Raw genomic sequence first — 14,970 nt, 5'->3', positions numbered from 1 at the left:
TAACTGGGTATTACAGCTTTTGATTAATGAGTTGTTAGTGTGATCCTATTCATTACCTGGAGCTGAGTGGAAGAGGTTTAAATGGACAACTCAGTCAAATGATGAAATGATTTTTCATAAACCTGCACATTTGGTATTACTGTGTCATATGAAAAGTGTCGTGCATGCATTTAGCAACATTTCTGGACAGAGATAAATGGCAACTGCAATTTGGAGCTTAAAAAAAAAAAATAGTGAGCTGCCTGATTGTCTTTCTGGGTATCCTACAAGATATGGCTAAGAATGCCTCCTAGGCTGTTTAAATTTGTATTTATTTTGGACTTTTGTTTCTTGAATGGGAACTTCTAATAACTTCTAATAACCTCAGTTTAACCTTGGAGGGACCTAGTCTACTTTAGCAGTCATCTTGTTTTCACATACTTATTTCCCACTCAGCTTTCCACACAGCACTTTTGTAGTGATTAGCTAATGCTGCAGTTCCCTCCTATTTGGATGGAGGTCCCTACCACTTCTGCAGTGCTGCTATTCTCACTCCACACTGGGGCTAAAAACCCAGAGATGAGAGACAGCAAGCCTGTGTACGGACTCCAAAGGGCTGCATGCTTGTCCTGAATCAGACTGCACTGTCACTGGAAGTGACTTTGTTCTGATGTGCTTAATTGCAGCCCGTGTTTCAGGGGGACATGTACACTTCTGATGGCATGACTAAATGCCTCTTGTGTTAGTCAGCCGGATCTGTAAACTGTTTGTCACCAATAGTCAGCCTACCTATTCCCAGCAAAAGAAAAGGGAATCCCAAAGAAGGCAAAAGTTTGACACATCCATCAGTCTCATATATGCCCCTCTCTATTTCTCCCTGCTCCTCTCTGCCACGTTGCATCCAGCAGTGTTTCCTCTCCAGAGGTAGAAGAGGACTGGATACGGTTCATTCGCAGGGATGGCAGCAGTTGGCACTGCTCTCTGCAGAGTTCTGAGCACTGCAACATGCCTGCAGGGCCTCTGCCCTCCTCCTTTTCACACACTTGTGTCATGGCCACTCTATGCCAGGGCAAGGGCAGCAAATTTCAGAGTGAAACCAAAATTTGCTGCCACTGTCCTGTCAAACGTGCTGCTGAATATGCAAGTTTGAGGAGGGAAGTCCTCTGGCAAGTCATGCATGTTAGATGTACCCAAGTGATAAGTCAGTGGGTTGGAGTGGAGGCTGCATGGGTGGAAGGTGAGAGAAGAAAACATCCTTGTCCAGTTTTTGTAACTCATGCTAACCATTGTCTTTCTTGTTCTCTTTTCTCTCCAGGAACGAGTGGAATATCTCTTTCTCATAATTTTTACAGTGGAAGCATTTTTAAAAGTAATAGCATATGGACTTCTCTTTCACCCCAACGCTTACCTCCGCAATGGCTGGAATTTACTAGATTTTATAATCGTGGTCGTAGGGTGAGTACCAGCATTTTGCCTTTGAATGCACTCCACACATGGGGATACCAGGAACCTGTGGGAGCACAAGGGTGGATGAGGGTTGGACCATTACTTATGGGTGATGTTAGGGGTTGCTGTCCATCACGACCACCACTGCTTGTCCCTGCCACGTTAACCCCCCTACAGGCTTCATGCCTTCTGCCAAATGTAACTGTCCAATCTAAAAATACAGGTAACTCCCACTGGTTTTCTGCAGGTATAACTTGATTCATAAGGATTGACATTCAGTTGATGTACATTTTCTCTCTGGCATCCCTTGCTACTTAGCCTTTTCCAAGTCTTTTAGTGATTTGCGAGACATGGAAATTAAACTGCTCTTTGGTAACAGGAATAAAAACAGGAGTAGTGCAAAACTACTGGGCAAAGTAAAGTATTGAAACATGACTGTGAAAGAAAATCCCTCCCTTTTTTTTTTTTTTGCATGTCTGCGAATATTAAGAATATCTAGGTGAGATCCTTTAATTAAGTTTAGTGTTGAATGAGAAATAAATTCTGCCATCTTGTAAACTTTTCACAAAGAAGGATGAAAAATTTAAATCTCAAGTTTTCATACTCATACAGAAATAAATTCTCTTGTTCAATCACACTGTTCTGGTGGTGATCTCAACACTTTTGATTTTGGCCCTTTGGATGCTTTAACCTTTTTTAAAGACTAATTGTACTATTGTGGATCAAATTGCCCCTTTAAGATGCAACTGATCTCCTTATGCTTCTCTGCGTTTTTCATGCTTGGCATTTAATTTATTTGAATAAAAACAAAATAAACCACCTTCTACTTTTTCTAGCTGAGAAACAAGGGTTTTGAATAGTGGTTGTTGAAGGGAAGGAATGAAGAATAAACTGCCCCTGAATACAGAGAGAACATGTTTTTCTTCTCCCGAGTAATTTGCTCCATCCTTCCACCACTCCATTGTTAAAAAGTTTCATTGCCTACAAAAGCTTTCAGTCTTTTCACCATTTTCCCATAAGGAAATCCTACATCAGGTCCTAGGAAAAGCATTAAAAGGGACAGTCCCAGTGATCAACATTCCTCATAATCCCTGCCCCCAGTCAAAGTCCATCTCGACTAGTTTAATGATGGTCCCAAATAATTATGTCAGCAAACTTTTCTTTGTGCTACCTGTTCCCTACTGCTTTTCAGTGTCTTGGGGAAAAGTGGGCAGAAGGAGAGTTTCCAGTGAGGGGAAGAGAGGACAAGTCATCTCCCACTCAGGCATAACTTCTCTGCCTGCAGCAGTATATGGTTGCCTTTGCCTTTCATTCCTACCCACAGTCAGAGGATCCCACAGCAAAGTAGTCATTAGAAATTGTCAAATCCCCAACCTCTCCCCTTTCATTGTCCAGTTCCGTAGCTGGTTCTGCCTTTGAAGGTCCTCAGACATGTCACCTGCATGGGGATTGTTTCTTAAGGTGAAGAAAGACTGGAGAAGAGAAGTCCTATGAATATGATTTTTCCCTTTTAATTTCAATGAGAAAGACCTTTTAAAGACCAGGCATGTGTTACGTCTTCCACTTCCATTGGAATGCAGGAGAGCAAGGCTCCAGAAATCACAGGGCGGCATTACATCTAGTTCAAGTGCAGTCCTCTTCAATTTTCCTACTAGGGCAGTTAATCAGCAAGATGATATGCAGGCTGAAATTAATTCCCCTGCCAATGATAGAAGCTGCATCTCTCAGCTTTTCTAACTGCTCTTGCCTCCAGCAGCTCTCAGTCTCTAGATGGGGAGCAAAAAATGTAACTGGGGAGGGATTACACAAGTATAATAAACATGGCCAAGACCCCAAGGTCTCTGTTAAATAGTAACAATCTCAAGTGACAGATTCCACTTCAAGGCCAGATGGGTTCCTTTGATGTTTATCTGTTTAAATTCACTCATACACTACTGCAGACTAGCCTTGTGCACTGCTTTTTCTCTCCGCAACCCCTCTGCAAAATCTATGTGGCAATACCATCTGTTCCTGTTCTGCCCTGTCGTCTTTTCCCAGGGGCTGTCAGAAGCCCCTCAGTGACATCATATTTAAATTTCAGCATGTTTGAATATTTTGTAAGGGAGGAAGCCCCATAGAAAAGAAAAAAAAAAAAAAAAAAAGATAGAGAAAGAAAGGTGGAAGAAAAGTGCAGAAATACAGGCTCATAACATTTTGTTGTGGCACCTTTTTCTGACCATTGATGGAGCTGCTGAAGAAAGCTGAGTGATTTGGACGCAGCTGTAGCACTGGGCAGAGAGGGTTATTTGGTCTGGGAGGGAAGGGATGATGTGGAACTAACACTGGAAGCATCAAAAATGACTGTGGTAATTGCCATTCATGCTTGTTCTGCCTTAGGCAGCACCTTCATTTTCAGTGATTGTTCTTGCTACAAAAAGCAAAACGGCTACGAGTGAAATACTTCTTTAAGTATTTTGGGAAGTTAAGGGAGGAAAAAAAATAAAAAGACAGGTTTTATATACTTGTTTGTCTCTCAATCCACCTAGTACACACTGCTAGTATACCTAGCATACCATGTATGATGGTTTCTCTGTTCTCGGCACTGGTGCGACCACAGCTTGGGTAACATGTATTCAGTTTTGGGCTCCTCACTGCAAGAAAGATACTGAGTTGCTGGAACGTGACCAGAAAAGAGCAACAAAGCTGGTGAAAGGGCCATAAAACAAGGTGTATGAGGAGTATCTGAGATAGATGGGGCTGTTTTGTCTGGAGGAAAGGATGCTGAGGGGAGAACTTATTGCTCTCTACAACTACCCCAAAAAAGATTGTAGCGAGGTGGGGGTCAGTCTCTTTTCAGGTGGCAAATGATAGGACGTAAGGAAACAGCTTCAAGTTGTGCCAGGGAAGGTTTAGATTGAATATTAGGAAGAATTTCTTCACAGACAAGGTGGCCTAGGGAAGTGGTGGAGTCCCCATCCATGGAAGTATCTGGGACATGTAGATGTGATGCTTAGGGATGTGGAGTTGGTAATGTTAGGTAGATGGTTGGACTTGATGATCTTACAGATCTTTTCCAACCTAAATGATTCTCTGTTTAGGTCAGTTTAATCAGTATAACATGCCTCGAAGAGATAATACAGCATAACTGGCTTCCTTCTAGGTTTTAACATAAAGTGAGTAGAGTAAGAGGAACATAGTCATGTATAGGGCCAAGTGTAAATTCTAGGGGAAACTGAAGACAACCGCTACATTTTCTGGAGAAAGGATGCACTTTAGACCTGCAGGCTTGTAACAGCTTATCATCCTTGCAGTGTGGGAGATCTGCTTATTCATCAGCTAAGTCTTTTAAAGCTTGATTCTAACTTATCTTTAAATAGCCTATGACCCTGCTATAGCGGTACCATTAAATGCTGCTTTGAAGAAAAATGTCTGTGTGTGGGTATCAATCAGAGGCTCTGTGGATAAGAACATTATTAGTTAAGAGTAGAGATCACACCCATAAGCTGCCTAATGAGGCACAACCCACAAGCACTGACTATTAGTCAAATTGTTTCCTGCTTCTTTCAGTTTTACTGTTCCTCTTTTGGAAAACATAAAACTTTCAGATAAAACAGTGATGTCCTTTAACATTAGGCTGTTGAAGGAAATTTCTCATGAGAGAAGACTAACTTGACAACGTTGCTCTGGAATACTGTATGTCTTTCCTGTCAGTGCTGTGGTTTGTCTGCCAGGCACAGTCATCCTCCAAGGACCCGTAGCTTCTGCCAGAAAAAAAGGTGTCATAATTTGAAAGGCATTCTTACTTGGGAAGGTAAGCAGTGAAGGTATTTAGAAAGGATCTGAAATTCAGAACATATTGGAAAATGTGTTCAGAGTATATGTCTTTCCAAAGGCCTGTGGGGAGTTTGTAAACGGTGGACCCAAACATTTCCATGTCCACAAATCACAGGTGAACTGTAAAGCCAGTGAAAAAAAATAATCACTGTACTTTACTATTTATTTATACCTATGAGGATTAATTCAGCTGTGTTTTTCTGCTGATTTTTGGCCTTAGAAATACCAAGCTCTCTGTTTCATTTTTATTTTTGGGAGGCCCTTGACAAGTTCTTTTTAATGCTATAAAAATCAGCATACCTTTCCCACAGTGGAAATGAAGAGCTGTAGAACAGGTTACAGCCCTGCCATGTTGCTGTTGGAATTATCTAGCAAAGAGAAAGCCTTTTAGATGTTTCAAATGTCAAAAAGGAAACAGAAAAGTAAGAGCAAGAAAAACAGTGAGGCTAGCTTCATATGTCACAAGTAAATCTGAAGCAAACAAACAAAACTGGACTGTGCCCATACATGCGTTGAGTGTGACAGAAATTTATTTTCTGCTTTATAGCTTATGCCTGTCAAATGAATTTAGTTCAGGTGTAGTCATGTCATGGATGAAATTCAGAAATCAAAATGTTGTTAATTGTGCTTCTTCAGGGGAAAGTACTATATCCAAATGAAAATGGGGCATGAATTTCGGCTGGCAGGATGTAGGTAACTGGAAAGAAATAAGATTGATTTCTGTGTTCTTTAAAAAAAAAAAAAAAAAAAGTGAGATATTTCAATGGCCACAAGGGATTACCCCCCTTGCATTTTTATACCATCCAAACTTTGATTTCTGTGCGAGCACAGAATTCTCTCACACCTTGCTTGAAGAATGCATTTCAGCTAACTCACCTACTTGAGAAAAGAAAGAACAGCATTTTTCTCCACTACACCTTTTCCCAAAGGTTTTCATCAAAGAGCAGACTTTGCCATATAAATACAAAGTAGAAGGACTCTGGCCTTGTATTTTATATCAGTACCTTAACATCCATCCATCTTTTAGGACTGTAGAACAATTAGCTGACAATCTAGGAAGATTTTATAGAGCTTTTAGAAAGTACCTATTGTATGTGGTTGTGGGTTTTTCTCCTGAAAGAAGGTGATGGAAGAGACAGTCAGAAGCCTTACCTTTCTTCTGTGTCTCATCATCTGTAGTATTTAGGAAGAGGACTTATTTTTTCCTCTGGGTCATAATGAAGTTACTGCCAAAAAAATATGTTGTAGATATAACCTATGAGTCATAGATCTGCCCATGCCCTAACCCAGGGGGCAGTATGGACAACAATGTATGATAGGCAGAACTTACTGTAAATTTGAAGAGTGGCATAGAGATCCAGTAGGTCAGATTGGACACAGTGTAGACCCCAATATCAAAGGGAAAGACATGAAATACTACATAAGAGAAACAAGAAGTGGTACTGAAATAGTAAAAAAGCAGAATTAGTATAGAGGGAGGTATTAACCATGGGCTAAATGCATTAAAGCAGGATTAGCAGGAGTAATGCAATTCAAGTTTAAATGTGGGTTTTTAAATGAGGAGATGCAGGAATTGATGCAAATTATTCCTGAAGGAGTAGGCAGATGACTGTGGATACCTTAAGATAGCACATTTAGCAGATTGGTACTGGAGCACACAAACAGGGCTAACTGGCCTGCAGCAGAACTGCATTAGTCTCAGAAAGCAGTTTCCAGCTCCACTGGAGTCAGTGGCCTTTCTGGCTGTGTTTCTGTTTCTCTGGAGTTAATTTAGGATATGCATAGCTTTTCCTCGGATGCAGAATTCCAGAGCAGCCCGTGATTTACTTGTTGCACTAGTAGCAGGAGAAATGCCCTTGGTGCAGGGGCAAGAGCTGCTGTTTGGTAAAACCAGGAGTCCAGTGATACTGGGGAGCAGGAGACCAGACCCTCAGTTATGCGCAAGCGCTGACTCAGTTCTTTGAGATTTTTTTTTTGTTTTCAGCATTGCAAGAGAGCTGAAAAACAGCGTAGGAAACCTTTTGCAGTGAATTCTTTTTCCTCCAGCAGATCCCAGGAGACTGGGACTGTTGTATGGGAATGTCACTCATCATCTGCTATGGGAATTGTGTTGACTAGGAAGATAGAAATGTTTGAATAAGAAATAAAGCACATTGCTAGAGCTTAATCACTAGCTTTCTGGAAATATATTAGGCCAAATTTGACCTACAGTGTTTCTATTATGAAGACCAACAGAAAATTGTGACTCTGTATAATTTGTATACATAGCTCAAGGAATACATACGTTCCAATAATTCATGTTCCTTGCATCAGCCCTTGTTTATCTCTCCGTGATGTCTGTAGTCAACTCAGTATTTCTCATAGGCTCTGTTTTTGTCTTCTCTGCATCCTGCTTCTCTGTCTGCAACACCTACAAACTCAGCATCCAACCTCCCCACACACAGTTTTTCCCACGCTTGTTACCTAGTTGTTAAATCTTTCTGCAGTGCTTGAAGTTGAGGCTTTGAATAGATTCAGATCGGAGTTCCTCAGTCACAGCTGACAGGTTTTATAAGACTCTCTATAAGAAATTAAAAAAAAAAATAAATACCACCTGCTTAAGAAACTAATTTCACATTTGCACTCTATTAATCCATGTTTTTGTGTGGATTTAGTGCTGGGGAAATGTGCTGGCTTAGATGCCTCAGTAAATGAATCCTTTTACTATCCAGGGCAAGCTCCCTATACTTGTGGCCCTATCAGTAGGTTTCAAGCACAGACTGCAGGGGTTGGAGCCCCTTGCAAAGCAATCAGACAGCTCAGTCTCTGCTTTATATGCAGTCTGGGGGCTCTTGTGGAGTCTGCCAGTTAGGGAACATGGATGATGAGATCCTGATAGAGGCACTGCAGACTGCAGCATCTGAGAGAAATCAGCCAGTGCTGAATCCAGGGCTCTCCAACCAGGCTGTTCCTTGCATCCCAGACAGCTTCTTCAAAGTTACATCTGGTACTTCCATGGCATTCTACGGCCCACAGGGGCTCTGCCACTCACAGGCAAGGTTTTCTACAGAGCCCCAAACATCCATTTAGGCTGGAAGAGCTTTTAACCTCTACTGAATTTGGCTGGGTTCAAGCTGATGACTCCAAGGCTGAAAGCAATGTCATTAGCAAATTCATGAGGAATCCGTTCTTCCCCAAAGGTACTAATGTTTTACCAGAAAAATGGAAGCTGTTTCCTGAAAGCTAATTTATTAAATCAAGTTCTTATTAACACATAGGGTGAGCCTTCAGCTCTTTCACAGAACATTGTCTTTCCTGCTTTGCTCTGCCTTTTCAAACATGTTCTGACTGAGACATCTTCTCCTTAAAGCAGCTACTCCTACTAGCAAGATAAAACATTAAGACTGGTATAATAAGATATTCTAATAATAATACTCCTACAGTTTTGTGCTTTCCATAGCCACTGCATCAAGGGATTTACAAATGGATACACAAGCACATAATGTGATCATGCTCCCTTATCTAAACATTTGCACCTTGAAGAATCCCTGAGTTTGAAACCCAGTTCTACCTGCAGTGACTTTGGTGAATCTTAATTCCTTGTAAAATGGGTGACAGATAATTAATGATTGGGTTAATGACGAATGATGATTTTTTTTTCCCCAAGGCGGATGGCTGGTTAATAAAGATAGCAAAGTATTAGCAGCAGAAGGGGCAAACCCTACAATTTGTGTTTTCTTGCCTTTCCACTCAACTCCCACTGAGTATGAACTGACTATGTGGTAAGGGCACCTTGGAGGCTACCTTCAGAACCTGACCCACATGCTCTGTAGTTGGTGAGCCTTCAAATTCGTCATGAGGCATGGTCAGAATGGCCATCTCAAAGCACCCAGGGTGTGGAGCACACCTTCAGCTGCCACCAGGCAGGCTGGCTGCTGGGGCAGTCTGTAGCTGGCTGCAAGGAGCCACTGGGCTGAAGAAGGAGCAGGCTGTGTTTATGTCTGCTCCAGAAACAAGTGTTCTGCAAATGGTATAGACATCACCATTAGGCTATTGCATATGGGAAGAGTCTGTCTCTCCTCCACCATATGCGAATGTCGAGTGAGATGTGTGACATTCTTCACAGGTCTGTGAGATAGTTTGTGTGATATGATGATGATGATCTCTGTTCCTGTTTAGCCCAAGCCTTGCTGTCTGCCTACAGCTTGTTTCCTCTTTCTTTTTACAGGCTTTTTAGTGCAATTTTAGAACAAGCAACCAAAGCAGATGGGGGGAATTCAATAGGAGGAAAAGGTGCCGGATTTGATGTTAAAGCACTGCGGGCTTTCCGAGTACTGCGTCCGTTACGGCTGGTGTCTGGAGTTCCTAGTAAGTAACATCACTGATTTTCTTATATGCATGTCCGTGGCACGGCATGGAGCAGGAGTAATTCATGTAACAATTTTGAAGATGGCACGTGATGCAGATTGGTTTTGGTGTGTGGAGGAGCCTTTTTTCAAATGAATGTAGCTTCATGATAAACATGGTATTAATCAAAGGATGACCAACCCACAGCCGAAGGGGAATGGAAGTTTTGTGCGTGTCAGATGTGATTGTGCAACCTTAGTAAACAGTGGAAGTGGGAAATCCAAGACTTTCAAGATTTCAAGCGGAAGATCCTTTAAACAATTGTGAAATCATGGTGCATTGTTGGTATTATAAATATTTGACCCTGATGGAAATGCTATATGATCATTTGTGTTGATTTGGGAAGGAGAGGAGCTGTTTCATTAAAATTGTATTTTCTTCTTTGCATGTGATGTTCTCATCAAGAGTGCTGGGAACAATTTAGAATCAACAGGACTTCAGGCAATGACATAGTCGTGTTCCCCGTTAGTCTTATTTTCTTAAATCATTTGTAATGCCTCAAAGAAAGCCCTTGAGCAACTTTTGATAGTCTAATATCCATTTTCTTATTTACAGTAAAGGTATGAGTAACTGGAAGTCTGGTAATTCTATTGTGGAAGTGGAATATAGCCATCACAGTGCAGGATGATGATGATGTTTTGGCTTGAGAGTTTTACATGGGGTCTATTGGCCTTCCAGAGAGATGGTTAGTTGAAAGCTGTCATTGCTTTCCGTGTTCATAGCAATGAGAGATGCAGTTAGCAGGAAAGGAGTTAATCTCCAGAGTAGTTGTGGAGAGAGCTTTGTTTATTTTCACCTGTGGAGCCCACTAGTTTTATATCTTAAAGTACTTCTAACCTCAGTCATTCAAAAACCTGAAGTCAGGCTACCATACCCTCTGTGATGTTAACTTAAAAATGATGATGTATTTGATTTAGAAAGAAATGTGAAGCTCTTTGGCTTGTTTTCTGACCCAATGGATTATATCAGAGACATGTTTTCAGGCTTTTATCCCCAACCATAAAGAGGAGAAACTTTTTAAATGAAAGGTGAGAATCTCTGTGGAGGAGCTGAACATTAACAAGAACAATTAACAGCACTATTAATCGGTCTCACAAAAGAGCCATGCTTGGTAACCTGGTGGAAGGCCTTAGCTTGTGCCCACCTGGGGTTGCTCTGGGCATGTAGCAAGTAAAAAAAAATACTTTTCTTTTTTTTTTTTTTTTTAAAAAAAAGCAATCCTTACCATTCGATACAGAGCCACCATGATCCACACTATCCATGCCACCTTTGTTAGGGATTGCTGCAGTGTTGTTTGATGCAGACAGTCATGTACCATGCAATACTTGCAGGCAGTGCAGAATGCAGCTCTCCTTGTGGCAGGGTTTGTCTCATGACGTTTAGTTTGCACTGGCACTGACTTAATTCCTGGCTGTAAAATGAGGTTTTATTGTTCTTTCTAGTCCTTCTCCAATCCAAGCCTTTTGGTATTTACAAGTTGTGTGCCCACCTAATGGTAAGGGGAAGATGCTGTGATTTAAAAGTCTGTGAACTGGGGCGCTCTCAGTGAGATGCTGCTAATGGTGGGAAGTGCTCTGAGAGTTGTTCTGGCATGGGCTGAGCTTAACTGCCCTTAAACTTCTTGTTCTCCTGGGGACAACATTCTTTCTTCAAGACAAAGGCTTTTGTTACTTCTCTTGAAGTCTTGGGGAGGGAGCCAAATCTCACATAATTCATATCTGTATTGCTTATATGACCTCAGTCCTAGCATAAACTATCTAATGGTCCATTTGTGGCTTTTCTCATCAAGAGAAGTATTTAGTTTGCACCAAAACAGAGCCAGGGAGCCTGGTGCATGCTAACAAATACTTGCTCTAGACAACGAGATGGCAGTCCAGCGTGAAACAGGGAAACCATCAACAGTTCCTGACAGACATTTTCTATTATAGTCTTTATGTTTCTGATCAGGGACATGTTTATTGAACCAGACTTCTTTGGGGCTGATGTGGCTTTTAGAAAGCCTGCTGAGGTCTGTAGCTAACACGGCCTCACTGTGAGCTTTTGAATTGTAAAAATGCCTGTTGATTAGCCTAGATAGATGCTATCAAATCCATATGTATTAGAGCATAACTTTTCTTATGAGGTCTTTAGATACTACTGGCTGAGCCAACCATAAATAGTACATTGCAGGGTTACATTATTATATAACAAGTTAGCACAGAGGTTTTGGAAGCCAGATCTCTAGGTCCCATTCAAGTGCTGTCCCTGAGACATTGTCAGCATCAGTCAAAGTGTTATAAGCATTGTACTTGCTGTGTTTTGCCATCCATAAAAAATTGTCTTTTCCTTCATTTGTCTCACAAAATGTAGCAGACTTTTTCACTGTGAGGAGACTACCTGCACAGATTTCTTCTAAAATTACACGAATGTAGCATGCACTGCAGTTTCTTATCACTTAAACTCTGTATGTGTGTGGCAACAGCATGCTTAATAAGAGGGGATCCTCTGGGTCATTGGCAGCCTTCTTCTGCATGGAAAGCCCAACATCTGCTGTTTGAATTGAGGTCCAAGTCGAATTACAACTGTGTGGGGAGGGTGGAGGGGAAATTCTGAAGCACAGTGATTCTTTTAAAATAAAATTATGAAGCACATGGTGAATTTTTGCATGCAAATCGTAAGCTCATCTGTATTGGGGATAGGAAATGGGTTGTCTGAGGTGGAGTGGAGAGATTGGATTGTGGCATGGCAACAGAGAGGATGGAGTAATTTTTTTCTGTCAAGAAGATTTTCTGTGTGATTTGTTTTTTATTTTTTGTTTGTTTGTTTTTCCTCTGGCTCAGTCCATAAGAAATAATCAAGCTTAGGAGGGACATCTTTTGTATTCAGATTGAAGCATTCAGTGACCTTTTTGAGAATAAAGAGAGTTTCCACGTAAGTGTTGTCAGAAGTGGCGGAAACAACATATGAATTGGCTCTGAAGTAAATTACTAATGTCCATGCTTTGCAGTTGGAGAAAATGAAGCAAAAGTTCAAAGTTTAACACTTTAAGAAGTGTCTTCTAACTCTGTATGCCTCATAGTGGCTGCCAGTGCTAGACACCTGGGTTGACATAGGTATCTGAGGGCTTTGGATAGGTGGGTAAAGGACATTAGCACCAGAGCTAAGAATCCCTTTTCTCTAAGTCCCATCTATGGACTGGGACTCAGCTGCTTCCTGCTGGAAAACACTCTTAGCTGAATAGCAGAAAATTCAGGGACTGTCACGCACAGGAAGTGGTTCATTTGCAAGCAGACAAGTCACTTCACCCACAGGCAGACAGGTAACAGTGCCATTGACAATCTTTAAGCTCAAATTATTCCAGGTACCAAATTAATTTAGTGCTTCCTCAAATCAAACGGGTTTGAGGTCATGAATTCAACAAAGCCTGAAGTCTGTGTCAGGATGACTGTTGTGGGGACATAAATATTCCATAATCTTCAAGAGAACAGATGACATTTTTATTCTTCTTGGTTATATGGACATTCACAAGACCACTTGTCATAAGAAAAGAGATGAACGGTTGTTTAAAACATGACATAGACATTTTGTACCCAGGTCACAAAAACTTTTGTAGCATCATGGGAGAAGCCTGCAAAGGCACTGAATTTAATGCCTTTGGGTTCACATTACAACTTTTGAAATTGCTGTTAAGTATCTATACATTTCCAAGAAGTGCAGTAGGGATTGATTTGTTGTTATTTTTATTTTTTAAATAGGGATTTTGAGTTCCTTCCTTGAAAACGTATTTCGGAGTGAGAAGTACAGGTTTTGTTGTGACTGTGTGAGGTGTAAGGCAGGGCAGTAGGTTAGGTACTTCCCACAGTTCTCATCCAAGTGCTTGCAGTTGCTTTGTGAACAAAATAAAAATAAAAAGGGATCACTGAGCAACCCTTTTTTTTAAAAAAAAAAAAAAAAACTTTTTAAAGTCATAATGCTTCTAGAAATATAATCTACATCCAGTCTGTTTAGCCTGGAATTAACATTTAAATTAATTGTGCATATTTTCAAAAGCACATGGAAGATTTAGATTTCAAAGTGGTAAGTTATGTCCAAAAATTAGACATAAGCACTTTAGATCTTTAATGCACAGGCCAGACTGCGCTGTTCAACAATTCTGTTACAGTCATACTAATAACATTTCTGTAGTAAGTACTTTATTTCAGCATACCACCTGTTGTACCAACACAGCCTTCTTGTTTAAAAACAAAACAAAACAAAAAAACACTTCACATGTGCATTGGAGCATCCATCTTAATGTGGCAGTAAGATCAATATATTGGTTTGAGAAAGGAGAGGGAAGGAAAACAATTCCTTTGATGGACATAAGTAGACAAGTGCAAAATCAGCGTGTATACCGAAACTTAATCACTTAAGTGTCTTGGAAGCTGTTACCCATTATCTCCTTTGGCACAAGCAAACCATTGCAAGGCTTTCGAGGGACAGAATCAAGTCAGCCCTTTGTGGCAGGAGTTTTCTGTCGATTACTATTCTATATCCATTTTACATTATTAAGTATTTTAAAACTTATTTTAAACATTTTGTTCTAGAGGAGGGCAAAAAGAAGCATCCAATTTGGCAGTGAAGAAGCATGATCCAATTAAAAAAGAAAATCACTCCTGACTATTGGAAAGGGCAATCAGTTACTCCTACACATGCTAACTCACGCCCATTTAACTTATTAAATTCCATTTCTATCCCCTTTATTCATGCTGCTCAATTATATCACCTCATACATTCTGTTCATCCTCTTTATCTTGTACTTCATCTTCATGTAACTGCATTGTTGCCACTAGTTATTGCCTATCCGATATCTGCCAAACTTAATTTATAAGCTCTTCTATCTAAGTTGAAAGCCATATAATTTGATCAGTAAGTGTTGTGCTCCATACTTGTATTTTCAATGAGATCCTCTGCTGACCCCACCCCAATTTATGTGGGCAGAAGAACATGATATCCTTTCCAAGGCTAGAGAGGAAACTTGTTTGTTCCACTAGAACAAAAACTTCCAATTGTTCAATCATTTATTGTATTTAATTTTCTTATAGAAAGCTAAGCCTGTGAGTTACTCAAAGGCAGCATAGGTATGTCTTTATCACCACTACTGACATGACCTCTAGTAATTACAGCATAGCTGCAGTGATTGCAAACTGGGAAACAAAATATGAGTAGAAGAACCTAAGCCAGACCTTCCTCACCCCTCTCATGACAGCGCAATATCTTTCTGTCTAGGAGACAACAGCGTGTAACTGGCTTGAGTATATTTTTTAGTTAAAATGAAATAAGACCAGAATTTTCATTCATGAGTGCCTAGAGATGGCTACTATTTAC

At 40.6% G+C, this 14,970-nt stretch overlaps 1 protein-coding gene across 1 annotated transcript in view; it reads left to right on the top strand.

The window, feature by feature from the left end:
- The window catches only part of CACNA1C (calcium voltage-gated channel subunit alpha1 C), a gene marked incomplete at both ends in the record, with an annotated part of 472,734 nt that overhangs the window by 273,076 nt on the left and 184,688 nt on the right, over positions 1-14,970 (top strand). The window contains 2 exons of the mRNA XM_084282170.1: positions 1,295-1,434; positions 9,446-9,585. Coding sequence (XP_084138296.1) covers positions 1,295-1,434; positions 9,446-9,585 — 280 coding nt within the window. The remainder of the gene's footprint in view (positions 1-1,294; positions 1,435-9,445; positions 9,586-14,970) is intronic.

The sequence above is a fragment of the Netta rufina genome (genome assembly GCF_964035555.1).
Source record: "Netta rufina genome assembly, chromosome: 1".
Classification (NCBI taxonomy): domain Eukaryota; kingdom Metazoa; phylum Chordata; class Aves; order Anseriformes; family Anatidae; genus Netta; species Netta rufina.
The sequence above is the reverse complement of the archived record's forward strand: the minus strand, read 5'-3'. Positions and strand labels throughout refer to the sequence as shown.